Raw genomic sequence first — 27,918 nt, 5'->3', positions numbered from 1 at the left:
CTGTAATCAACCGCAGACCTTTTAACTACTTCATTGATTACAGGTTAACGAGGAAGACGCCTTCAGAGTTAATTGCAGCCCTTAGAGTCCCTTGTCCAATTACTTTTGGTCCCTTGAAAAAGAGGGGGCTATGCATTACAGAGCTACGATTCCTAAACCCTTTCTCCGATTTGGATGTGAAAACTCTCATATTGCAGCTGGGAGTGTGCACTTTGAGCCCATATTATATATATAATTGTATTTCTGAACATGTTTTTGTAAACAGCTAAAATAACAAAACTTGTGTCACTGTCCAAATATTTCTGGCCCTGACTGTAGGTGATTGGGTGAAGAATGTAGAAGTGTGGGGGCAAGAAGTAGGTCATGGTAGGACCTGAAATGACGCGTTTTAGTGTATCGGGAGATAAGTTTCGAGATCTATGCAGGTGACAGTTAATGGATGGCTTTGTAGGTTAGTATCAGTACTTTGAATTGGCTACATGGGGACTTGGGAGCCAATGAAGAGATTTGCAGAGGGGAGATGTGGAGGAGCAGCAATGAGAGAGGAGGGGTAGTGGGGCAGCAGTTATGGATGGACTGGAGAGTCTTAAGAGAGTCTTAAGAGAGAGGCCACAAAGGAAGCAGTTGTAGAAGTCGCGTACGAAGATTAGATGATTTTAGTATCAAACTGGCACACCCTGAAAAGTGGGCAGAATTACCACCTACCTCCTGTTCACAAATATCCCTGGCCGTTGTATAAAACAATATAAGAGCCACACAGCATAAAATGTAATATAAAGTATATTCATATATTAATGTTTACATGTCAAAACCAGAATTATTCTAATATTCAAAATTAAGCAGTAAAGTCTCCTAGCGCAAAAAAAGTAAATGCCATATAAGATCACAGAGACCCAAGGGGACGTAGGGGGTCTGTATTTCCCTGTATTGCCATGTCACTTGAGGCTTGCTCATGGGGCTAATCAGGGGTCTAATCAAAATGATGGACACCTCGTTGGTATTCAACTGTTATCATTATGGGTGTCAGAGACTTTCAGCTGCTGCTGGAGCCCAATGATCTATGGCTCCCATACAGCGTCGTGTTTCCATTTACAAAAGAAATCTCTACACTTTAGAGAACATAAAATCAGACAAAAAACTAAATATAGTATTTAGATCTTTTGGTTCCCCTTTATTATTTTTGTATTAGTCCTTATCTGCACATGGCTATAATTGGTAGGGGAGCCTAGGCGATCCCTAACCTGAAGGTTACCCTTAATGGTGTAGATTTTTGAGTCCCATGTCTGGCTATCTCCTGACCAGATCTATCCCCCCGTCCCAGGGAAGGAAGAGGCAGGAGTGTGGTGGTAACATAGATTAAGACAGACAGGGGAAAACAAAAACTCAGACACACTGCAAACTCACAGGAAGAAACAAAGAAACAGTAAGAGACTAAGGAGAAAAGCAAGACCAGGAAGGCAGAAAAAAAAATAACAACAAGGGTTAACATCACAACCACTCACAGCAATAATGCACAACAACCACCAGTAAAGGGGGTGTTACACGCTACGATATATCGGGCGATATGTCGTCGGGGTCACGGATTCCGTGACGCACATCCGGCATCATTTGACATATCGTAGCGTGTGACACCTACGAGCGACTGTTAACGAGCAAAAATACTCACCTTATCGTTGCTCGCTGACACGTCGTTCATTTTCAAAATATCGGTCACATTCCTGGATGCAGGCTGTTCGTCGTTCCTGAGGCAGCACACATCGCTCCGTGTGACACCTCGGGAACAACGAACACAGCTTACCTGCGTCCACTGGCAACGAGGAAGGAAGGAGGTGGGCGGGATGTTACGTCCCGCTCATCTCCGCCCCTCCGCTTCTATTAGGCGGCCGCTGTGTGACGTCGCTGTGACGCTGAACGTCCCTCCCCCTTCAGGAAGAGGATGTTTGCCGCCCACAGCAAGGTCGTGTGGGATGTAAGTACGTGTGACAGGGGTGACCGACTTTGTGCGACACGGGCAACAAATTGCAGGTGACGCACAAACGATGGAGGCTGGTGCGATCGCACATGCGATCGCGCGATAAATCGACGCGTGAAACGGGGCCTTAAGTCAGGATCAAAACACCTCACCAGACCAGTATAGATAACCTATAGCTGGCATTAATGGACTAGTCCAGTCAGCATATATAGGAGGGGAGCAAACGTGACTGGTCCACCACAGCATGTGATCAAAGAAACTAATAAGCATCCCAGCATAGATTAACTCTTCCTCGCCTGCCTAAGCCTGTGGGTCAACGCCCGCGTCTCCCTGCACTGATAACAGACCTCAGAGAGTTAGCAGGCAGAGTGCAAGAATCTGTAGTCTCCACAAATCCTTACACCGCCATGACAGTTGGCGATGCCTTCAAAAATCTCCTTGTGACACTACATGTGTTGTTTCCTGAAACAGTGGGAAATTAGAACATATAAAATAGTATCCAGTGTGAAAAGTACAAGTTTTCTATTTTATTTTTACTAGAGGTTGGGATATTAAAATAAAATATTTCCAAAAAACACAAAAAACTGAATTAATTAATGTGATTTTTTGATAACTTCCCCCACTGATTACAAAAATGAGGATTTGACATGTCGACTGGAGTGTGTGCTATCATTTCACTGTCCATTGGGCTGGGATATAGCTGTACTCGCTATCTCTGGCATGGCCATAGGCAATGAATGGCGCATCATTCTAAAAGGACTTCAGTGGGGGTCCCATCAAAGGGCCCATAGTGATCAGTAAATTAGCACCTATCCTATGAATAGGTCATCACTTGTCTAGTTGTTCCCAGTAGTTACTCAAAAGGCCCCCTAACAAAACTCCAATAACCTCAAAATCAGCCTTTAAAAAGAAAGAACAACTCCAACAAACAAAAAAATGGTGAAAGCAGCACGTAAAAACCCTAATCTGACACCAGACAGTCCAGATTTCCTTATTACCGGAATTTTCACTTGACTCTTATAATTTATAGAAATTCACCAAATTCACAGCTGTGTTATGATCTGGTAACCGTGGACGATCACCAAAAATCCCATTAATCAGGAAAAAACAAAACCACAAGAGTAGTTGGAAACTAAGCTGACTGCAATCCCCTATCTATCGGGCAACACTAGAAGTAGCAGTAGGATGTTCCTAACACACCTAGACACCTCGTCACTGCCGGAGAAACTTGCTACACCTCAAAGATAGAAATGAGGAATCCTAACTTGCCTCGTAGTAGTCCCCAAAGAAATAGCAAGCCCCCAACATGCAACAATGGTGATGTAAGAAAACACAATACACAGATAGAAAATATAGATCAGCAAAGGTGAGGCCCGACTTACTAGATACAACAGGACAGGAAAGATAACTGATTGCGGCCAGAGAAAAACCCTGCAAAAAATACCAATCTCCTGATAATAAAAAATACTGAGACCACACAGACTCTCCCCCACTATATCAGGTACTTTGGTGCTAGAAACATTAAACAGAACTGCAGATATAATGGGAAGAAACAAAATCACAGAACAAATAATATTCTAAAGTGCAAATAATCCAAACATGAAGAGGGAGCAAGCTCCCTTTCTTCCTGGAGGCACTGCCCTGCTCACAAAAGCAGAAAGACAGATCCTCACATACAAGAAACCAAACACAGAATCAAATTGAATATGCAGAAAAACTCTTAAGGGCAAATCCAGCAATTAAGCACAGAAACAGTAAACTTATCTGGAGTAGATTAAGGCACCAAATAAATTGGAAAACCAGAAAGGAAAACTCCCAGTCATCTTCAGAAGCAGGCAGGAACATCTATCACGGGCGACCGCCAGGCACCAAATGCTCTCCTAAGTAAACTAGGCTGACCTGCAATAGGATTTCCTGGATTCCTAATTAATTCCATCACCTGTCTGAGTCAAAGACTCAAACTCAGCCTCATTACCATTCCTGGCCACCAGAGGGAGTTCCACACCAGCACCCACTCGGATGACATTCATAACACAGCTGTGTCCGGATGTCTAAAATAGTCAATATACAGTACCATTTGAATTTTTAGATATTTTTGGAATAAGAGCTTTATAACAGCAGTGTTTCTCACGTAGATCATTTTTTTTTATTAATTTTTATTCTCTATTTTCCAATTCTACATTTGAAAAGCAATTTTAATTCTTAATTTAGAAACCCCAAACACTTTTATTAAACATTTCCTAAACACGCTGTTATGGCATACTGAATTCTTTTTTATTTTCATCTCAAAGTTTACCCATTCCAAATTCGCTCTCAGTGGAAACTAATGTATGTTTTGCCTTTTCTGATACATTATTAACTTAAACTCTAATTTAAATTACTGCTAAGTGAGTTGAAAGAATATTGGTTATTGTTGGCGCGAAACGTGTTACAAAAGTAAGGGAAAAAATCAAGCTGCAATAACACAGCGTCAGCGTCAAAATCATTCAGCTTTTTTTTCCTGTTTTCATATACAGTTGAAACCAAAGGTTTGCATACACTATCGTGAAAAAATAACACATCAAATGATAAACCAGACTTGTGCAAGTCCACAATTCTCTTCTTGAGATCTTGGCTGATTTCTTTTGACTTTCCCATGATGCTACACAAAAAAGCAGTGTACTTCAGGTGTGCATTAAATACATCCACAGGTGTGGCTCTAATTAACTCAGATGTTGCTAATAAACCTATCAGAAGCTTCCAAAGACATTACATCATCATATGGGCTGTCCTATGTTATTTAAAGGAATAGTAGTCTTAGTGCATGGAAACTTCTGACTTTAAAAAGAGTAATAAAAATGCCTTAAAATATTATCTCTAATTATTCCACCATTTGGAGAATATAAATAATTTGGTTACTAATTAACCTAAAATGGGAAATTTTAATTCTGACTTCATGTCAGATAGTGAGAAAAACCTGCAGATGTGTCTGTATAGAGAATGGAGGGAAAAACCTGCAGATGTATCTGTATAGAGAGTGGAGAAAAAAACCTACAGATGTGTCTTTATAGAGAGCGGAGGGAAAACCTGCAGATGTGTCTTTATAGAGAGTAAAGGAAAAAACTGCAGATGTGTCTTAATAGAGAGCGGAGGGAAAAACCTGCAGATGTGTCTTTATAGAAAGCAGAGGGAAAAAACCTGCAGGGGTCTGTATAGAGAACGGAGGAAACAACCTGCAGATGTGTCTTTATAAAGAGCGGACGGAAAACCTGCAGATGTGTCTTTATAGAGAGCGGAGGGAAAACCTGCAGATGTGTCTATAGAGAGCGGACAGAAAACCTGCAGATGTATCTGTATAGAGAGTGGAGGGAAAAACCTGCAGATGTGTCTGTATAGAGAGCGGAGGGAAAAACCTACAGATGTGTCTGTATAGAGAGCGGAGGGAAAAACCTGCAGATGTGTCTGTATGGAGAGTGGAGGGAAAACCTGCAGAAGTGTCTTTATAGACAGCGGAGGGAAAACTTGCAGAAGTGTCTTTATAGAGAGCAAAGGTAAAAACTTGCAGATGTGTTTTTATATAGAGAGGAGGGAAAAACTTGCAGATGTGTTTTTATAGAGAGTGGAGGGAAAAACCTGCAGATGTGTCTTTATAGAAAGCGGAGGGAAAAACCTGCAGATGTGTCTTTATAGAGAGCGGAGGGAAAAACCTGCAGATGTGTCTGTATAGAGAGCGGAGGGAAAAACCTGCAGATGTGTCTTTATAGAGAGGGAAGGGAAAAACCTGCAGATGTGTCTTTATAGAGCAAAGGGAAAAACCTGCAGATGTGTCTGTATAGAGAGCGGAGGGAAAAACCTGCAGATGTGTCTGTATAGAGAGCAGAGGGAAAAACCTGAAGATGTGTCTGTATAGAGAGCAGTGGAAAAAACCTGCAGATGTGTCTTTTTATAGAGAGCGGAGGGAAAAACCTTCAGATGTGTCTTTATAGAGAGCGGAGGGAAACGTGGTTTCAACTGAATATAAATATGTTTTTCAAACATGCTCCTTATTAAGTGTGTCAAACTAGAAATAAAGGAACCAATTAGATTTCTAATTTAATCTAAAAATTTGCCAAAATAATAAAGTGCTCTTCTTCTAATTCCTTCTCTATTCACATAAGTTTTAGGCTATGTTCACATGATATTTGCTTGTATCGCATCCAGGATTGTAAAAACTGGATCTGTTAAAAATTGAGTAAAAACATATTAACTCTTTGGTTTCCATTTTTGCTCCATTTATGGCAGATCCATTAGGTGTGTCTCTAAATACTACTAATGTTCTTGGAAAAAGCAGTGCCTAAAAAGGTTATCGAACTAACCGGATAATCAGCTTTTAAATGAAGTTGTGCCCCTTGTAAAATAAAAAAAGAAACAAATTCACCTTCCGTTTCAGCAATGTTGCCAACGTGTCTGTCGGAAATTGCATTGGCTTTTAAATAACAGTTCAGTTAAAGACGACCAACCACCAGGATTTTCCTATATAAAGTAAAGCCAGTGCTATACTGGCGCTATCATGCTGATTCCATACATACCTTTAGTTGTGAGATCGGATGTATAGTTTCTGAAATACAGGCAAGTAAAGATTGTGAAATGCACTGTTATTTGATTGATAGGTGCAACAGAATATCTAATAGGTGGGTTGGGTTTTGCTAGTTATTCCTGCCCCTGTCTGCTGCCTGTCCTTCCTCCCCCTGTTCTTCCTCCCCTGTAATTACAGAGATGGGTAGGGGAGGAGAAAGGACAGGCAGCAGACAGGGGAGGGAATAACTAGTAAAACCCGACCCACCTATTAGATATCAGCATGATAGCGCCAGTATAGCACTGGCTTTAGTTTATACAAGAAAATCATGGTGGTCGGTCCTCTTTAAAAGATGACCATCCGTTATGACACATATGCCATAGACATCAATGTAAAAAAAAAAATTGATCTAGTTGCTATCCTTTTTAGTTTGTTTTCATCCAGACAGAAATAATTGTCCAGACTGCATTTTTTCATCCGGATAAACAATGAATTGCAGCTGGAAAGGAGGCAAACAGAAGACCTTTTACAAAATTTCCGTCCCCTTTCAAATGAATTAATCTTGTATTAGATCATTTTAATTTCATTTTTTTATCCTCCCAAAATATATCCAAAATCGGAAATAATAGGTGTATATTACCTATGATAAAATATTAAATCCCTAAGAAAACAATCAAATCTAAACCAAGATGATAAAATCTGCATTGAATGGAAAACGTACAACTCGATTGTTTTTGGAACTGTTCGTAACAAAAAGTTGAACTACAATAAATTGCTAAAAGAATAATAAAAAATACATTATTTTACTAAATTATCTCGTTTAGGCTGAGCTCACGAGTCCAGTAATCTTCCATTAGAACGGATCCGTTGGAAAAAAAGTTATACAAACGCAACGTTTTTGTCCGTTTTGAAAAAATTGATCAATTTTTTAACAAAGGAGTCTATGGATAAAGGATCCATTAACTGCTATTTAGGGCCGTTTCACACATCCGGCATTTCGCCGGATTGCCGGATCCGGCACATTCCAGTACAGTGTAATACAGTACAGTGGCATCGCGGCAACCTTCAGTCACATGCTGTCATGTGACCAGAGCATGTGACCGGAGCTTGCCGCGATGCCATTGTACAGTATTAACACTGTACTGGAGTGTGCCGGATCCGGCAATCCGGCGAAATGCCAGATGTGTGAAACGGCCCTTAGCCATCCATTTTTATCCTTACGGGATCATTTTCAAATGGAAGAGAAATAGCGATGAGTTACCGGATCCGTGTTCCGTAGACTCCAATGTTTATAAAACGGTTCCGGCAGATATCAATTTTTTCAAAATGGACAAAAATGTTGTGTTTGCACAACCTTTTGGCCAACAGATCCATTCTAATGGATTATTACCGGACGTGTGAACTCAGCCTTAGATAGGAGGTTGAGTGCCTTTAATGTTGAATGTTACAATACTATTTTTATATTACTGGATGAGCTGTTAATCCTGTTTTATTTCTCTTGTATCTCTCATAGCATAAGTTCCGTTGTTCCGTTTGTGGATGTTTAGTTTGTTCCTTATTACTTATTTCCATAATTTTATTTTTGGATACCCAAGAGGGCATTAGACTTGTCATGAGAGTTGGCAAATATGTACTTGGAGTATTTTGAATGCAATATGAGACGGAGCAGGTGACGTCCCTCCTGACCATGAATACAATACTCCTTATCCTTCCTTCTTTCTTTCTCTCCTTTATTTTGCTTACATTCCCCTTGGATAGCAGGCAGAATCTTATCCTTACTTCTTCAAGCAGATACAATATTCTTTTTTTGGGTGTCTGAATAGGACTCCAGCAAAGCAATGCTGCAATATGATAACATGCTGGAGGTTGCTATTTTTCTGAAACCAAAAAACTATACCGATATATTTTAAAAACAAAAAAACGAAAAGGGAAAGGATGAATGAGAGAACGAATGAATGGACTTCTTGGATTGAAATCTCAGTACTTTGCACCATTTGCTATCCTGTGAGATCTTGACGATTGTTTGTTCTGCTTGACATAAATCTTTTAACACTCCATTCAGTTCACTGCTATGTTTTTTCTTGTATGATCAACTCGTATCTGCTACATTCACTTGGAACGTTTCAGGCGTTTCGGCATCTGGGGGCCTGCCATAACCTTGCATTATCTGGCTTGTCTTCCCGCGCCAAAAAGCATGAAACCCGACTATAACATTCCACATTAATGGCATGAAAAAAAATATATGCGCAAATCACAAAAAAGCATGCTACTATTGACATATGTTCCCATGAACTGTATTTTTTTTTTACAATTACTGCTCATTAAATATGAACAATTTTCTATAAAACATATCCAATGACGTTTATGCTCTGTATTATTATACTGTTGTTATTTTATAATGTCGATTACAAGACGATTGCCATTCAGAACAGAAAATATTCATTTCTAGTTTTGTAAATATTGATAAAATATTGTTTATTGAAGATTTTTTATAATTGCAAAAGTAATTTTTTTTATTATTTTCAGGTTTTTAGATGTATGTTAGGGTTTGATTTATTATTATGATTATTGTAATAATATGAATAATAATATATTTATTATTATTGAAACATTCTTATAACTGCAAAAGTATTTTTTTGTCATTTGCAGTTTTTAAAATGTATGTTAGGGTTGGATTTATTATTATTATTATTATTATTATTACAAAAGTCAAATAAATTACCTTTTTCAATTATAAGAATTATGTAATAATACTGTTAACAATAATAACAATAATTATTATTATTAAATTATTATACTTTCAAAAGTCATTTTTTTATTATTTACAGTATTGTTATTATTATTATTATTATTATTATTATTATTATTCATAATATATCAAACTAACACATTTTAAAAACTGCAAATAATTAAAAAATATTCATTTCAATTATAATAATTAATTATTATTATTATATAATTTTGTCTTTGTAGTTGTTTAAAATTATTATTATATTATTATTATTATTATTATTATTGCTATTATTATTCATAATAACAGTAATAATATATGAAACTCTAACACATTTTAAAAATGGCAAATAATTAAAAAATGACTTTTTCAATTATAGGAATTATTTAATAATAATATCTATTATTATTATTATTTATAATAATAAATCAAACCCTAGCATAAATTTTAAAAACTGAAAATAATAAAAAAATGACTTGTGAAATTATTATTATTATTATTAGTAGTAGTAGTAGTAGTAGTAGTAGTAGCAGTAGTAGTAATAATAATAATAATAGTAATATAATAGATATTATTATTATTATTACTGCTGCTGCTGCTACTGCTACTAATAATAATAATAATAATAATAATAATAATAATAATATTATGGTGCAGGTTTTTTTTCATTAGCACAGTAAGAATCAACAATTGCATTAAAGAGGAAATATTGCCATTAATTATCTTTTTAAAAAGTTTGTTAAGGATTTTTGTGAGATTCAGCAGTATATTTGTAATAAAAATTATATTTACCTATGTTCAAAATACTCTTACAGATAGGACAATCAGTGTATAATTAAATATATATTTTTAAACACAGAAAATTAAATATATATTTTGAAATACAGAAAATTAAATATATATTTTTAAATACAGAAAATTAAATATATATTTTTAAACACAGAAATCAAATAATACAATACTTAATTAAACATATAAAACTTATTTCTGCTTTTTATTAAATGTTTTGAATGTTTGTAAACTTAAAGAACAATGTTTAAATCCGATTAATAAGTAAAATAGCATAAAAAAAAGTTTGAAATAATAAACTAGGTTTCTATGAGATCTCCAAATAAAATGTAAAAAAAGGCGAGTGTGGAGCATATATGTCTGAGTGTGTGCCTCCGTGTGTTTATTTCTGGCCTTTAGATATTGGTTATTGAATGTGTGCCGCGTGCAGTTGTTTCATGTTCCCGTAACTGACTTCCAAAATGCAGTTTTTTAGCATTAATAATAAGTTTTTCAACTCGCCCAAATAAGAAGTTATTATCATTAATTATTAAGAAAAAGTTAAAAACATTCACACTTATTATTTTTTAGACTAGTTTTTTAAGATTGTGTGCCCATGATGAGTTTTTGTGCTGATTTTACCTTTAGACTTGCATTAAATGCCGGAGAAAAAGGGAAGGTAAAAATGCACATTTTTAGTGTGGAAACACATAAAAACTTATTAAATCCGCACATAAGTATAGCAATAAAGTTTACAAAGAAGTTTCAAAAATATTTGTTTAAAACATGATATATCAAAAAGAGGCAAAAAATACAACACCAAAACGCACTAAAAATGCATGAAAAAAAAAGTTACCTAATTTATGTAATAGGAACTCACCAAAAGTTCATTGTTGGAACGTAGCCTTAAGATACACAATACTCTAAAAGTAAAAGTGTTTTTGAAAGTTAATGAATGATAAGTCATATAAATTTTTTTGCAGATTTACCTTCAATTTCTCTTTATCACATAGATAACGCTTAGTAGTCATTTTTCCCAATTCTTCACATTGAAAAATATAAAATATATTTGGCGTCAAACATCACATGATCACCGCTAATATTCAGGAAACTTATGTGGTGTCTCCGTTTATTTGTACTGTGTGTAAATCCTTTGTTGTCTTAGATTCCTGTGTTAATACTTTCCCCCCAAAAAATACCAAATTGATTTTGTGGGTTTAATTCTTTTTATGTTTCTTTGTTTTATTTCTTTTACACAAATATTTATTTTATGAACTTTTTTTCATTTTCTTTCTTTTCTTTTGTTTCGTTTATTTACTTTTTATTTTGCCCTACCGTTATGGCAGAAGGCCTTCTGAATTCAAAAACATCGGGATTTTTCGATTACTAGAACGTATCATTTATCAAAGTTGTCCCGCTGATGGTTTACGCACTTGTTTCGCTTGTGCTTTTGGTATCTAAAAAGAAGGATTTATTGCAGCCTTACATTTCATGTTCAAATCTCCAAGAAGATTACCCACTTGAGCTATAGAGCACTAACAGCAGGAGACCGAGTGTTTCTCAGTGGTGGGCAGGAGTGGTTTTCTTTTTTTTTTTCGCTTCCAACAAAATAAGCAATATTATTTTTTGTTATGCTTTTCGCCTTCTTTTTTTAATTTGTAAAAAAAAATATTTTCATCCCCCAACGTATTTTCATGTTAATATTTTAAGACCAGTATTATAGTTTTGTATAAAAAAAAATAGTTTTGTATGTTTGTTAAAAAAATATATGGTATAAATATATTTTTTTCTAGATTTAAAACTTTTAAAGAAATGTTAAATATGTTAAGAAGGATCATATTTTTTACTTAACTCATTTTTTAAGCATACCATTTGTATAATATAAAAAAAATGCAAATGGTTGTCCACTTTACATTTTTTTTTGTTAAACCTTTATTGGTTATTTTTTTATTTTTTGGGATGATTTATAAAATATATAAGGTTAATGGGTCTAAATGATCATAAATTAAAATAATTATGTTGGTGGGCGAATATGCTAAAATTAGAATTTTGCAGTTTGCTCTAATTTCGGTAACACATTCCATTTACATTGAAGTTATTCAATGCAAATCAATCAGAATCCCTTTTAACCTTTGGGTAGTGATCAGCGGGCTCTACCATGCTTGGGTGCTTGGTATTCGTAACTAGTGATGACCGAGCACTACCATTCTTGGGTACCTAGTTCTCGTAATTAGTGATGAGCGGACACTACCATGCTCTGGTGCCCATACTAATAACTAGTGATGAGCGAGTACTACCATGCTAGGGTTCTCGATGCTCGTAACAAGTGATGAGCAATCACTACCATGCTCAGGTGCTCGGTATTCATAACTAGTGATGAGTGTGTACTACCATACTCGAGTGCTCGGTACTCGTAACTAGTGATGAGCGAGTACTACCATGCTCGGGTGCTTGGTACTCATGACTAGTGATGAATGAGCACTACCATATTCGGGTGCTCGGTACTCATGACTAGTGATGAACGAGCACTACCATGCTTGGGTACTTGGTACTCGTAACTATTGATGAGCGAGCACTACCTTGATCAGGTGCTCTGTAATCATAACTACTGATGAGCAAGCACTACCATGGTTGGGTACTCAGTACTCTTTAAGAGCAGTTGGATACTTGGATGGATGGGACTCGAGCACATGAGTGTAATGGCAGTCAATGCGGAACCCGACTTATTCTCCTGAAGATCTTCCGGAAAAATGCTTGCGTCCCCATTGACTCTATTATACTCAGGTAGTCGAGTCACGCCCATTCAAGCATCCAACTGCTCATTCCGAGTACCGAACACCCGAGCATGGTACTGCTCGCTCATCACTAGTTATGAGTACTGAGCACCCGAGCATGGTAGTGCCCGCTCATCACTAGTTACGAGTACTGAGCACCCGAGCATGGTAGTGCCCGCTCATCACTAGTTACGAGTACTGAGCACCCGATCATGGTAGTGACCGATCATCATTACCTCTGGAGCCTCTACAGACTCTAGTCATGGGGTAACAAAATTACTCACCTCGATGCTCATCTGTCCCACTCCTGAAGCCCCCACAAATCCAGTCTGCCACATGTCAGGACCAGATGATGACTATTTTTTCTGCCCTCTACATTTCAGGAAAATAATGGCCGACTTAATCTTTACAAAGCAAATTTTTTTTAAAAATTGGCTTCAGTAGAATCTGAATTTTTGATAAAAAAGGAAATTAATTTGTCTTCAGATTCAATCTTTCCAAAGAAATCTATGTATAAAAGTAGTTACTAGTGTCAGCCCCCTCGATTATAGAAAATAGAAAACCGTCTGCTGGAAACTTCTTCAGTAGGCATTTCATGCAGATTTACTCATGGGCAGGGACATGTTGGGGATGTGTCTAAATTGGAATATTAAAATCTGTTGGCTTGTATGCCTGTGTTAAATGAATGCGCCCATTGAACAAGTAAAGGCCGTCCCAAAAATGTGCCAATGCCCAAAAATTGGACAAAAATTCCCCTTGAAGTATACGTGATCAATTTCATAGAAAAGTACTTTGAAAATTTGATTTGCTATTCTATTTACATGTGAAAAAATAATATCCATGCAATTATTGTGGCCATACCAAGATAATTTTTGTATGTGTGTGATTTCAACGATCTCCGAAACGTATAAAAAAATATTGCTGTGGAAAACGTATGTGAAGTCCATGTGTTGTAGAGAAATGAAAAAAATCAATCACAATAATTCTTCATTTATTATGATTCATTATGAAGTTATTTAAGAGGCAGACGATGGATGCAAATAAAAAGGAAATCTAAACGTAAAATAAACATTAACATAAAGGTTTCTGTAAAGTGATAGAAATGGATTAAGATATTCCTGACACAGAAGGGTCATTTACTTCAGGTAGAACAAGTAAAATTGAATACCAATATGATGTCCACAATCTATAGGTTGCAGATAGTTGGAAAACCTAGAAAAAATGGCAGTTGGTGTTTACTTTTCTTGCAGCACCCCCACAGGGTAAATTAGGTATTACACAGTGCGTATTCAAATTACTTGGTTGTCTGTGTAACATAGGAACGGACAGGTCCTCCAGAGAAAGAGAAACTCTTGTAAGGCCAAATTCAGACATCTGACCGGACTGGCCATGGGTCTTCTGATTCAAACTCAACAGCCTTACCTTATATATGCCTATAAGGCTGTTGAGTTCAAGTCATGAGGCCATTGGGTGGTGTGGACATCATATTCCATACTAAGTCCAAAGTCCATCTGTAAAATATTGTCCAAAGATGGACCGTGATACCAGACCATGGGTCTTCAAATTCAAACTCAACAGACTTATCAATGCCTATGACGCTGTTGAGTGCAAGTCAAGAGACCCTTGGTGGTCTAGACATCATAGTCCATACTAAGACCGTATTTCTTAGATGTATGAAGTTGGTCTAACCATTCTCCTCTCTGGCCAGGAGACAATGACTCTCAACAGAGGACCCCCCTAAGAACTCAAAATTTTGGGATAATTAGCTTAGCTATTGAGGTTGTACACTTAGGCAGGTTTCAAACATCTGTGAAATATGGACTGTGCTTAGATCAACAGACCCAGCCTGACTGCCCGACCTGAGCTAACTGCCTCATATGTGCTTAGGAAGCATTTAGAGCAGGTTGTAAGACCAAGCCATCAGCCTCTGTCTTCAGATCTGAGTACAGTCTATGTTATATGGATGAGTGAAACTAGCCTAAACAATAACAACAAAGTCCCATGACTTTAAGGGTACACCCAATACAGCCAACCCATTGAAGAAGAAAAATTAAGAAGTAGGAAGGTCCAAAGACGTCTATATTGACCCCCTATATGCCCATCCTAGAGGGAACTAGTGCTTAGGAAGCATTTAGGTGAGGTTGGAAAAACCAGAAATCCAATCCTCTCTTGAGACCTGAGCACAGTCTTTCTTTTAGGAATGAATGAAACTAGATTAAGCAATATCAACAAATTCCCATGACTTTAAGGGTCTATAATACACCCAACCCACTGAAAAAGAAAGACTTAAGAATTAGGGAGGTCCAATGACTTCTGTATTGACCCCTATGTGTCCATCCTAGATTGAGCTATCATTTACACCATGTAACTATTAAAGTCATTAATGTCAAGGTAAAACATCTAAAGGCCCAGTCACACACAATGAGATCACTAACGAGATCGTTGTTGAGGCAGCAGCGATCTCGTTAAGTGTGACACCTACCAGCGATCAGGCCCCTGCTGTGAGATCGCTAGTCGTTGCTGAATGGTTGGGACCGTTTTCTTCAAAGGCAATGTCTTGCTGGGCAGGACGCATCGCTGTGTTTGACGCCTACCAACGACCTCCTAACACAGTCCCAACGCCTGCAGAGATCGTTATACAGGTCGCTGATCGTTACTGCGTTGTTGGTAAGATCTGCCTGTGTGACATCTCACCAGCGACCTCCCAGCGACTTACCAGCGATCCTTATCAGGTCGCATCGTTTTTGTTATTGCTGGTAAGTTGTTAAATTTGACGGGGGCTTTAGTCCACTTTTATATTTATGTCCAAGATATGCATGCTGTGTAATGTCATGAACGTTACGCATTGATAGGAGTCCCATCAAAGTGGAGTCGGGAAGGAATTTTCTCCACTAATGTGGCACCTACTGTCTGCCCCATGGTTTTTTTTGCCGTCTTCTGGATCACCATGTTAGGTTAGGTCATTGGTTGTACTCGTTGGACTTAAGTCTGCCTTCAACCTTAAACACTATGAATATTCTACGACCATATAAATATTTCTGTCTTCCTTGCTTCCCAATAATATAGTCAAAGCCCTAAAGATTTTACTAGATGCTCCATACGTAGTGGTTCTAGTTATTGGCAAGATCCATTGTCATCACCGTAATGCTGAGTAGCTTTAAGTAGTTTCCTACCACTGCCTTGAATGATGGAACCTACTAGAAATATTCCAAAAATTGCTATAAAAAAAGAACCAAAACCATGTAACAAGATCAACTTTTTACAGTTCATTCATTCTTTTATACGTACATAGTATAATAATAATTTTTAGGATTTCAGTCAGTTCATTATTTGGATAAATCTGTGTGATCATTCTACCCGTCGTAAATGACCCTACATATTGTGTCATCTTCTTCCTATATCTTCTGGTTTTACTCGTAGAATAAGTATTAATAAACCTCATGTCTAGTTAATAAGTTCATAAAGAAAAACTAATGCTCCCCATTCACTCACAAGGTTTAGGGACACCTAGCGTAATAATAAAGTCCATGTTTTTTGTATTTTTCTATTATTAATCTATTTTTGAGAATTCTATTTTTGATACTAGGCTTCATTGGATGAAAAAGAAATTGTGATTTCCATTCTTCTAAACTGTCTTTTTCTCCACACATGAAAACAAACAGATGCCGACAGAGCTCAAAAACATGGCATGGATGAATTCATATCTTCAAACCCGTGTAACTTTGATCACGCCACCCTATTTGAGATGGTTCAGCGACTCACACTAGACCATAGACTCAACGACTCATACTCTTGTCTGGTAAGTTGTCGATACTTACAATATGTCAAGCTTTTGAATTGGCATGATGTCATATGGGGTTTATTTTCCATAGTAGAAAATTCATTATTAGTGACTTAAAACATGTAAATAATTATGATAAAGTGCAAAATTTAGTAAGTTTTGTAACTTTTAATTTGTGTCCTACATGGGATAGAATTTTTGGTGTTGGCAAGTGATCAGAGCTGTGTGTATTCAGGGCTGGATGACTATTTAAAAAGTTAAGCCAACCACATTTACTATCAAGACCAATGCCTTAAAGGACCTCTCAAAAGTTTTTATTATTGCCCCCTATATTAGCCATCACTCATGAGTAGAAATGAGAGAACCCCAACAGTAAAGTTCGGTGTTTGAGCGAACCTGAGGTTCGAGGTTCGGGTTCGGAAACCAACTACCGGAAAAACAAAGTTTGGGTTCGAAGTTCGAGTGACTTATGAGTGCAAACCACTCAAGCGAGCAGCGCTTTACTTGGATATGAGTGTTCCTCATCCCAGTGCGAGCCGTTTGCAGTGTTTGAATGGTTGACTGGGGGTAAAATCAGCGTGATCAGATGTAGTGTGCACATACACACGCACGCACACACACACACAGTAAAAATAAAAAACCTCGCCCACCCTTCCCCAAAAGTGTTTTCTCCTTATGGCTGGCTACATGTGGGTGGACTCATGAACTGCCCAATTAGACTTCCTTTCAGGCTTGGATCAAATCAGTGGTCACAAACCAAACTTTTTTAAGGTCCGGCTGTATCTGCCAACCGAACTTCCAAAGGATCACTCATCTCTAGTACCGAACACGGACTTTACGAAAAAAAAAAATTAGTGTTTGAGTTCGGAATTTGGGTGCTGTACGTATGCTAACCACTTGAGTGAGCGTCACTGTGCTTGGGTTGGCTCGGTGCTCGGCCCAGTGTGAGACAGTTGCATTGTTTGAATGGTTCGCAATGGGGGCAAAATCAGCTTATCAGATGTGGTATGTCCAAAAATGTTTTGTTTTTTTTTTTTTTTTAAAAAAAAAAAACTGCCCTCTCTCCCTTGGAAGGGCTCTGTTTATGGCTGGCTGTATGCGAGCGGAGAGCAGAACTGCCCAATCAGTGACTTCCAAAAGGATTCAGGTCAATTTCGGGTTCCACACTGAACATCATCTAACTTCTGGCTGAGCCCTGAGAATCCGAACTTCTACGGGTCTGCTCATCACTAGTTATATGTATTCAATGGGACTGATTCAACAAAGCTTTTACTACAGCAAAGTGGCATAAAAGCTTTGAAAAGTCGCAGAATTTTCGTACAATATAGAATTGCGCAAAAATTTTGCAACTTTTAGTGTTTTCATAGCACTTTGAACTAGCACTGCTGAACAGGGCAAAGCTGGGGAGAAGCCAGGGCAGGGTGCCACCATTCCCACCCATCCTATTAATACAAATTAACAGTGGAAATAGGTTTGTACGTAGGCATGCACGTCGCTTAGGTCCCTTTCACAGTGCATTTCGATCTCCGTTCAGTGGTCCCGTCTGAACTTCTGTCCGCCTCCCCAGCAAAATGGGTTTTGGACGTATGAGCAGATGGGGCCTTTGACTATAATGGCACAGACATTTTTGGGAGGCTGACACCCAGACGCAGTCTACTACATCTGGGTGTTCGCAACCAGAAAGCATATACTCCCGAAAATACGGCCCCAACAGGACCACTGAACGGAGATCAGAACGCAATGTGAAAGGGGCCTGACAAGATGCACCTTTTGATGAGTTTTTTGCCTCATACTCTATCCAGACTGGTATATTGTATATGTGCTCTATATCAGTCCAGTTGAGTTGGCCCCAATATGTATATTAAAATACATACCAATTGCTGAATTCTGCCATTTCCAGCGCTGCTCCAGTTTTCTGCATTTCTCTGCATTTTGTGACTGAAGTTATGGCTAGCCAGCTCACACAGTGTCTCTATGGAGGGGTAATACTCTCTCACATGTCTCTTGTGGGCACAAATGTTCCTCCGCATGGGCCCAATGTCATGTTCTATTGGATGTCGAATTACAGAGTTATTGTTCATAGTGGAGAATAATTCCCTAATAGGCAATACAAAATGGCACACTAAGTAATATAAGAGCCGTATGTTGTCATATAGGTGCTTCACCTTTCTTTGTGAGGTTTAAAGCTGGTCATTCATGGTATGTGATGCCTCTTGCTACCAAAAGTGGTTGGCCCAATCAATGTTTTGTGCCAATTGAGGTCAACACAAATATGATACCAAAGCAGACCATTAGGCTGCATGCCCACATTCAGGGTTCACAGCATTTTGGACACAACGTGTCCAAAATGCTGCGTTGTACAGTACAAGCAAAGTAGATGGGATTTCTAGAAATCACATGACCACTATGCTTGTTTTTCCCACGGCAAAAACTGACCTATGGTGCAGCTTCCCGAGCTGCAGCTTGTCAATTCTTTGCTGCAGAGACGCAAGTGTTCTCCTCTCCAGTGTTCCGAGCCTGGATCGTGGGCACAAGCAGCGGCGATCTCCTGCGTTCTCCTGCGGAGGAGAATCGTGGCCCCGCAGGTCAGGATCCGCCGCATCCAGGACGCAGTGAGTCCTGATCGTGGGCACATACCCTAAAAGTTAAGACAATTACCAGTATAGAGGAGCAAGGAACCAGTGCACCATATCATTTATGTAGCTCATGTTAGCAGTTGCACCTAGAAGTTTTTGTTAATGTTACTCCTCATCAAATAAAGATCAAAAAAAGCCTAAATGATAATAAAACTTTTAATACTTTCTCCTCAGCTTGCAAAAAAAAATAAAAAGCCTTTCTTCCCTAAAGATTAGCGAGGAGGTTGGGTGTTCGTTGGGTGTGTAAACAATTCTATTATACGGAACATCTCTTGTGCTCTACCTTCTAATTTGCCTCCTTTGGTCTGTACTTTACTCACTGGCCATTTGTAATCAATACTAAAAGCAATAGCTATCAATTAACAGTAGCTTAAAACCATAACTACTATCCATACGGGAAAGCTATAATTGTACAATTAAATCAAGCTCTGTTGCATTTTCATGGATCATTGGTTGTAGTATTTTTAGGGTCATCTGCTCGGGGCTGGCAGACATCTGTTCATTCACTGACGAGCAATAAAAATGGAGATCTAGAGCTGTGAAATAAAATAATCTATATGTATTGTTAGAACATTTTCATATATTCCCTTTTTTGATTAAGCCTCATCCCTACAAACATAGATTTCTATAGATTAATCGTTCATCTATGGAAAAGCCTAAGGGTGGCTTTACACGCTGCGACATCGCTAGCCGATGCTAGTGATGGCGAGCGTGATAGCACTCGGCCCTATCATTATGGCGATATGTATAGATCGCTGCCGTAGCGAACATTATCGCTACGGCATCGTCACACATACTTACCTGCTTGGCGACATCGCTGTGACTGGCGAACCGCCTCCTTTCTAAGGGGGCGGTTCGCTCGGCGTCATAGCGATGTCACTAAGCGGCCGCCCAATCAAAGCAGAGGGGCAAGGATGAGATGGACGAACATCCCGCCCACCTCCTTCCTTCCTCATTGCTGGCGTGTGGCAGGTAAGGAGAGGTTCCTCGTTCCTGCGGCGTCACACATAGCAATGTGTGCTGCCGCAGGGACGAGGATTAACTTTGGCCACGTGACAGCAGCGATAGTTGGGAGCGGACCCCCATGTCAACGAGGAGCGATTTTGGACGTTTTTGCAACGATCCAAAATTGCTCCTAGAAGTCACACACAACGAGATCGCTACAGCGACCGGATGTGCGTCACAAAATCCGTGACCCCCAACGAGATCGCTGTAGGAATCTCATAGCGTGTAAAGCCCGCTTAAGTCAACAAGCAGAGACCACCTTGGAGCCGTTGTTCTCAAGACCAACGTACATGGACTTGATATTTGTTGTGTTTGAGTCTATATCATAGGGCTTAGAATTGATATGGTTTTGTGCCACCAATCCATATCCACTTGGTGTGCCGTAAAATGCTTCCACTATATAGCACAATTCAGAGAATATCTCTATGATATTGCATCTGGCAAAAAATATGATTTTTTTTCGGAAAAGTTCAGTTTGCACCATAGACTCATAGGAGTTATATTACAGTTGACTAGGCTACTTATGTGGGAGTAACATATGACAGCTACGAGCCTGTTCCCCTGTTAGTCAAAAAGCCATGTGTCACATCAGGGGCTGAAATGCTGTTGGTGCAACCGATGCAGATACACAGCGTCCCCAGAGGTAGGCAGCTCACTTCCACCTCCAAACAGCAAGTAGCTACTTTCAGGTTTACATAAATGGGTGCATTATGATGCACTATTGGACTGCAAAGGACCCACAGACTATTCTTGCATGGTGGCCCTTTTCTATCGATGTCCACCTCTGTGTCATGTGGCAAATAGCAGCGAAGAAAGAACACTGCAAACAAATAGTTAGATATTATATTCATGATAGAAGAGCTGCTTCTCCTTGCCTTTCCACACCTGTGTTGTTCCATCCTGCTTTGTCACATATATATGCATGACATGAGTCCCTGTGGCAAAGTAGGAAGGAACAGCGTAGATGGGGAGAGGCACAGGGACAGTGTAGGTGGGGAGAGGCACTGGGACAGTGTAGGTGGGGAGAGGCAGATGGACAGTGTAGGTGGGGAGAGGCACAGGGACAGTGTAGGTGGGGAGAGGCACAGGGACAGTGTACGTGGGGAGAGGCACAGGGACAGTGTAGGTGGGGAGAGGCAGAGGGACAATGTAGGTGGGGAGAGGTGGAGGGACAGTGTAGGTAGAGCTGGAGGGACAGTGTAGGCAGGGAAAGCCAGAGGGACGACACAGGTGGGGAGGTGGAGGGACAGTGTAGGTGGGGAGAAGCACAGAGACAGTGTAGGTGGGGAGAGGTAGAGGGACAGTGTAGGTGGGGAGAGGTGGAGGGACAGTGTAGGCAGGGGGACAATGTAAGCAGGGAGAGGCAGAAGGACAGTGTAGGTGTGGAGAGGCAGAAGAAAAGCATTGGTGGGGAAAGGCAGATGTCAGTGTAGGTGGGAAGATAGGGAGGGACAGCATAGGCAAAGGGACAGCTTAAGCAGGGAGAGGTAGAAGGACAGCAGAGGTGGGGAGAGGGAGAGGGAAAGTGTAGGTGGGAAGAGGTGGAGTGACAGCATAGGTGAAGGGACAGTGAAAGCAGGGAGAGGTAGAAGGACAGCAGAGGTGGGGAGAGGCAGAGGGAAAGTGTAGGTGGGGAGAGGCGGAAGGACAATGTAGGTGGGGAGAGGTGGAGTGACAGCATAGGTGGAGGGACAGTGAAAGCAGGGAGAGGTAGAAGGACAGCAGAGGTGGGGAGAGGCAGAGGAAAAGTGTAGGTGGGGAGAGGCGGAAGGACAATGTAGGTGGGGAGAGGTGGAGGGACAGTGAAAGCAGGGAGAGGTAGAAGGACAGCTTAGGTGGGATAAAGGCAGAGGTAAAGTGTAGGTGGGGAAAAGCAAAAGGACAGTGTTGATGGGGAAAGGCCGATGATGATGGTCAATGTAGGTGGGAAGAGGCAGAGGGACAGCATAGGCAGGGGGACAGTGTAAGCAGGGAGAGGCAGAAGGACAGTGTAGGTGGGATAAAGGCAGAGGTAATGTGGAGGGAGCTCCTCTGTCATGAACACATAGTCATTTCTGCAATAGGACTCCATGTAACTTAGAATTTGTGCATGCCCCCATTACACACTTTTTAACCATATCTATTTGTTCCAGGAGATCCCATTTGAGTAAAAGATTATGCTTGATTATTGTGTATTAACATTTTCAAATATGTCATTTTGTTTCTTCTAGGGTTGGTTCAGTCCTGGTCAGGTGTTTGTCCTCGATGAATATTGTGCACGTTATGGAGTAAGAGGCTGCCATCGACACCTATGTTATCTTAGTGACTTATTGGAAAGAGCAGAGAATGGAGCCATGATCGACCCAACATTGCTTCATTATAGTTTTGCCTTCTGTGCGTCACATGTACACGGCAACAGGTAAAAGACTGAAAAGATCTAAAAAATAATACAGAGTTTAGAAATATCAAATCATGTCAAAGATTGTTTTCATATTTAAAGATAATTTGTCAGCAAATTTTTGCAATGTAATCCAGCAGCATAATGTAGGGCAGAGACCCTGATTTAAGCAATATGACACTTTCTGGACTGCTTTCTGTCATTTTTATGCAATCACTGTTTACACTAACGCAAATCCAAAAGTGCTCAGAATGCTGAGCCCTGTATAACCCCGCCCACACGACTGATTGGCAGCTTTCTACCATACTTGGGTGCTCATAACTAGCGATGAGCAGGCACTACCATGCCTGGATTCTCGGTGCTTGTAACTAGTGATGAGCGGACACTACCATGCTTGGATTCTCGGTGCTTGTAACTAGTTATGAGTGAGCACTACCATGCTCTGGTGCTCTGTACTTGTAACTAGTGATGAGCGGGCACTACCATGCTCAGGTGCTCAGTACTGGTAACTAGTGATGAGCGGGCACTACCATGCTCTGGTGCTCTGTACTTGTAACTAGTGATGAGCAGACACTACCATGCTCGGGTGCTCAGTACTGGTAACTAGTGATGAATGAGCACTACCATGCTCGGGTGCTCAGTACTCGTAACTAGTGATGAGTGAGCACTACCATGCTCGGGTGCTCTGTACTTGTAACTAGTGATGAGCGAGCACTACCATGTTCGGTTGCTCTGTACTTGTAACTAGTGATGAGCGAGCACTACCATGCTCGGATGCCCGGTACTCATAACTAGTGAAGAGCGGGCACTACCATGCTCAGGTGCTCAGTACTTGTAACTAGTGATGAGCGGGTACTACCATGCTCAGGTGCTCAGTACTTGTAACTAGTGATGAGCGGGCACTACCATGCTCAGGTGCTCAGTACTGGTAACTAGTGATGAGCGGGCACTACCATGCTCTGGTGCTCTGTACTTGTAACTAGTGATGAGCAGACACTACCATGCTCGGGTGCTCAGTACTGGTAACTAGTGATGAATGAGCACTACCATGCTCGGGTGCTCAGTACTCGTAACTAGTGATGAGTGAGCACTACCATGCTCGGGTGCTCTGTACTTGTAACTAGTGATGAGCGAGCACTACCATGTTCGGTTGCTCTGTACTTGTAACTAGTGATGAGCGAGCACTACCATGCTCGGATGCCCGGTACTCATAACTAGTGAAGAGCGGGCACTACCATGCTCAGGTGCTCAGTACTTGTAACTAGTGATGAGCGGGTACTACCATGCTCAGGTGCTCAGTACTTGTAACTAGTGATGAGCGGGCACTACCATGCTCGGGTGCTCGGTACTCGTAACTAGTGATGAGCGGGCACTACCATGCTCGGGTGCTCAGTACTGGTAACTAGTGATGAGCGGGCACTACCATGCTCAGGTGCTCAGTACTGGTAACTAGTGATGAGCGGGCACTACCATGCTCGGGTGCTCAGTACTGGTAACTAGTGATGAGCGGGCACTACCATGCTCAGGTGCTCAGTACTGGTAACTAGTGATGAGCGGGCACTACCATGCTCAGGTGCTCAGTACTGGTAACTAGTGATGAGCGGGCACTACCATGCTCAGGTGCTCTCTACTTGTAACTAGTGATGAGCGGGCACTACCATGTTCAGTTGCTCTGTACTTGTAAAGTAAAGATCCTCCCGAAAGATGCTTGAGTTTCCCATTAACTTCAATTATACTCTGTACATGAATTGAGCTTGTTCAAGCACCCGACTGCTCGTTACGAGTACCGAGCCCCTGAGCTTGGTAGTCCTCACTCATCACTAGTCTTTAACAATAAAAAGAGGACCTTTTACAGTTTGTTTGTCCTTTTAAATTTATTCTTACTGAATACCTCCAATTGGCGCTACTCCGCTGATCCTGGAACAGTTTTTCTTTTTTCTCTGTGCCTCTCCGTTCCAAAATTATGTCATTCATAAATAAAGGTGCAAATTTTCCCTACAACCAACTAGCCATATGTGATTGGGTATGCAACAGAGCAGTAAGGGACCCCAGGCCGAGGAACAATCCAAAGGGCTTTATTGGAGCCACAAAGATAAAGCACCAAACATGGCACAGGCGGGGGAGGGACACACTGTTAAGGGGGCTTTACACGCTACGATATCGTTAATGTTTTATCGTCGGGGTCACGTTGTTAGTGACACACATCCAGCGTCATTAACGATATCGCAGTGTGTGATATTTACCAGCGAGCTTAAGCGACCTCAAAAATGGTGAAAATCGTTCACCATGGAGAGGTCGTCCCAAAACCAAAAATCGGTAATGGTTGATTATCGATGTGGTTCGTCGCTCCTGCGGCAGCACACATAGGTATGTGTGACACCGCAGGAGCGAGGAACGTCTCCTTACCTGCCGTCGGCCGCAATGCGGAAGGAAAGAGGTGGGCGGGATGTTACGTCCCACTCATCTCCGCCCCTCCACTTTGATTGGCCGGCTGCTTAGTGATGTCGCTGTGACGCCGAGCGTCTCTCCCCCTTGAGGGAGGGATTGTTCGGCAGTCACAGCGATGCCGCCGACCAGGTAAGTATGTGTGACGCTGCCGTAGCGATAATGTTCGCTACGGCAGCGAACACACGATATCGCACACACGACGGGGGCGGGTGCTTACACGCTCGATATTGCTAGCAATTGCTAGAATAGAAGAATGTTGTAGCGTGTAGAGCCCGCTTTACACCATATACCAAAGAACTTCTTTGTGGGCGTGGTCATGTTTTGATTGGTCACTGTCAGAGGACGAAAAAACACACGCCCACAAAGATGTTCTGTGGTACACGCCCAGTTGGTTTTAGAAAAAAAAATCATCTATATTTCTAGGGACCATAACTTTGGATTGGAGGGGCACAGAAGGAAAAGAAAAACTGTTCCAAATTCAGTGGGGCCGCGACAATTTGAGGAAATACTAATTTTAAATTTGAAAGTTCTTCCTTAAAGTGCTCAAGATCTGCATTAAATTCCTTGTTTGCCTTTAGAAAGTAATTCCGTGACTAGAAAGGGTTACAAAGCAGTAATACCTTCCTCTGAGCTCTATATTACACAACCAGCCTTTTGTGAGGTGGCTGAAGCAATAGTATGGGTCACACAATGTACAAATTTTGACTTTCTTTTTAAGGTGAGTAAATGAGTTTCTTTAATTAACAGGCACAATGCACTCCTAGTTGTTTGCGCCTGAGGGTACAGTAAACAAATAGGCCTCATTTTGGAAGGTTACAATAGGGCTCAGGCTGATCCTTCCACTTAGAATCCTGGAAATTGAAGAAGAGGAAAGCTATTAAACAAACGCATTATCACTTTCTTCCAAAGTATGCTTATTGCCCTCTGGATTAAAGGGGACAGACATTATACAACTTAATCTTTATTTTTCTTGTTCACTTTCATATTAGTTTACAAATAACAGAATTATTTATATGAAAATAGAGATACAACCCTCTATTCATCATTTATATACTTTTTTTCTTGTGATATTTGTTGCCATTTTTCGTGCCTAATTGTTGCAAGTGGTTCGTGAACTTTGTGCAAATATTTTTTACTTTAATCTTTTTTTTTGTGTGAATTTTTAGAGAAAAAAAAAGTCAAAAATAGCACCAACATTTCTGGCTTAGATAAAGTCATTCCGGAAAGGGATTCATTAAAGAAAAAAAAAAAGAAAAAAAATGACTTTTTGAAAAAACGCAGATTATGAATTAAGTGAAAACATCTAAAAACGCCAAACCCAACTCACAATAGTTAAAAAAACAACAACAGATGAACACATTAAAAAATAACTTTAACAAGTTAAAATTATTTATTTATTGTACTGTATGATATAGACCCACCCATCGGCGGCTGTGATTGGTTGCAGTCACTCGGCGTGGGGGGGTGTCTGACTATAACCAATCACAGGGGAGAGGAGTGAATATGTATGAGCCTAATGAGCGGCCGGCTCGGGAAGAACAAAGAGCTGCCGCGGGAGAAATGTGAGCCGCTCTGGTGATCGGTGAGCATGTAGCGCTTGCACCTACCCTTTTGCACTGGATTCTGTTCCCTATAGACTTTATATGGGGACCAGCATCTAGCCAGATACCCTGGACTGCATGTAACTCTCCTTCCTTTTTTTGCGGTCCACAAAAAAAACGGAAGTCACACGAATGACACGCGGCCCGTATACGGAATGGACCGGGACGGATGCTGTTGTCACACAGATGCCACATGGATAGATCCATGGAAAAACAGTACTCTTTTTTGCGGACCGCAAAAACGAAATCGTTGTGTGAATGTAGCCTAAAAGATTTAGGCTCAACATGAAAAACAGGCATCAAAAAGCAAAAACTAGACAAAAAAAGACACAAATATAATAATGAACTAGGCCCATAGTGCAAAAAGAGCTAAAGTGTTTTCCAAAATTTTGCACACTTCCTAAATACCCCTGCGCAGACTGAAACAACCCAACTGGATGACTTAGGTGACCACTTGGACTTTTGCTTCCTAAGTAGCGGTCCACGTACCTCCTTAAGAATCCGAAGGAAGGTTCTGAGCAAAATAAAGTAAACCAAAAGTTACAATCTGTCAGGAAAAACACAAAACAAGCAGAGTCCAGTTCAGAAATATTACTAGCGGGAAATGGAAGCCCAGGGAGTCCTTAAAGAGTTATAGGTCAGACTAAATTACAGCATAGGAAACACTTGTTGGCAGAAGGGCAATGATCACAAAAACAAAGTGTTCAGAACCAGGACAGCAACTGAACCTGACTGTGGCTCACTGGAGAGGGAAATGAACCACAACACAGGAGGCTGTCGTATCAAATCCGAAGCATGACAGTACTCCTGAATGATTGATAGTATGGTCGAGCTGTTGGCCAAAACTTATCTCTCTCGTGTGCAAGCAGAGACAACTTTGCCTTTGCGGCATCGGAGAAGAAACTTGGCGCTGAGCTGGCCAGATCCAGTGACCGCTAAGCTTCAGAACGGCGCTTGCAAGATCAACATCAAACCGCTTACAAGCACTGACCGGCCATCCCTGATAGATTGCGGAGGTAACGGATTATCTCGATAATGAGCACTAAACTACAAAATTAAAAATTCCTCTACTTTTAAATTGCAAAGTTGCTTGTTTTTACAAACACTTAGCAATTTTACACATTTATGATGTAGAGAAAACCCCTTGAATATTACATAGGAGTCTGCAAGAACCTATGGAAGCTATTGAATTAACCTAGCATAAAGGGGAATAGTAAAGGATTGCCTCATTTCACATTTTGGCATCTTAATACCGCCTTTTCGAATGAAGAGAACGGCAGGGATCCTTCCT

The 27,918-nt window shown here is 40.3% G+C and overlaps 1 protein-coding gene across 10 annotated transcripts in view; it reads left to right on the top strand.

Annotated features, from left to right (window-relative positions):
* The window catches only part of CADPS (calcium dependent secretion activator), a 657,127-nt gene that overhangs the window by 416,454 nt on the left and 212,755 nt on the right, over positions 1–27,918 (top strand). For all 10 annotated transcript variants that reach the window (XM_075321362.1, XM_075321365.1, XM_075321364.1 and 7 more), the window contains exons 12-13: positions 16,442–16,578; positions 22,412–22,599. In XM_075321362.1, the coding sequence (XP_075177477.1) occupies positions 16,442–16,578; positions 22,412–22,599 (325 nt within the window). The remainder of the gene's footprint in view (positions 1–16,441; positions 16,579–22,411; positions 22,600–27,918) is intronic.

The sequence above is a fragment of the Anomaloglossus baeobatrachus genome, chromosome 8 (genome assembly GCF_048569485.1).
Source record: "Anomaloglossus baeobatrachus isolate aAnoBae1 chromosome 8, aAnoBae1.hap1, whole genome shotgun sequence".
Taxonomy (NCBI): domain Eukaryota; kingdom Metazoa; phylum Chordata; class Amphibia; order Anura; family Aromobatidae; genus Anomaloglossus; species Anomaloglossus baeobatrachus.
The sequence above is the reverse complement of the archived record's forward strand: the minus strand, read 5'-3'. Positions and strand labels throughout refer to the sequence as shown.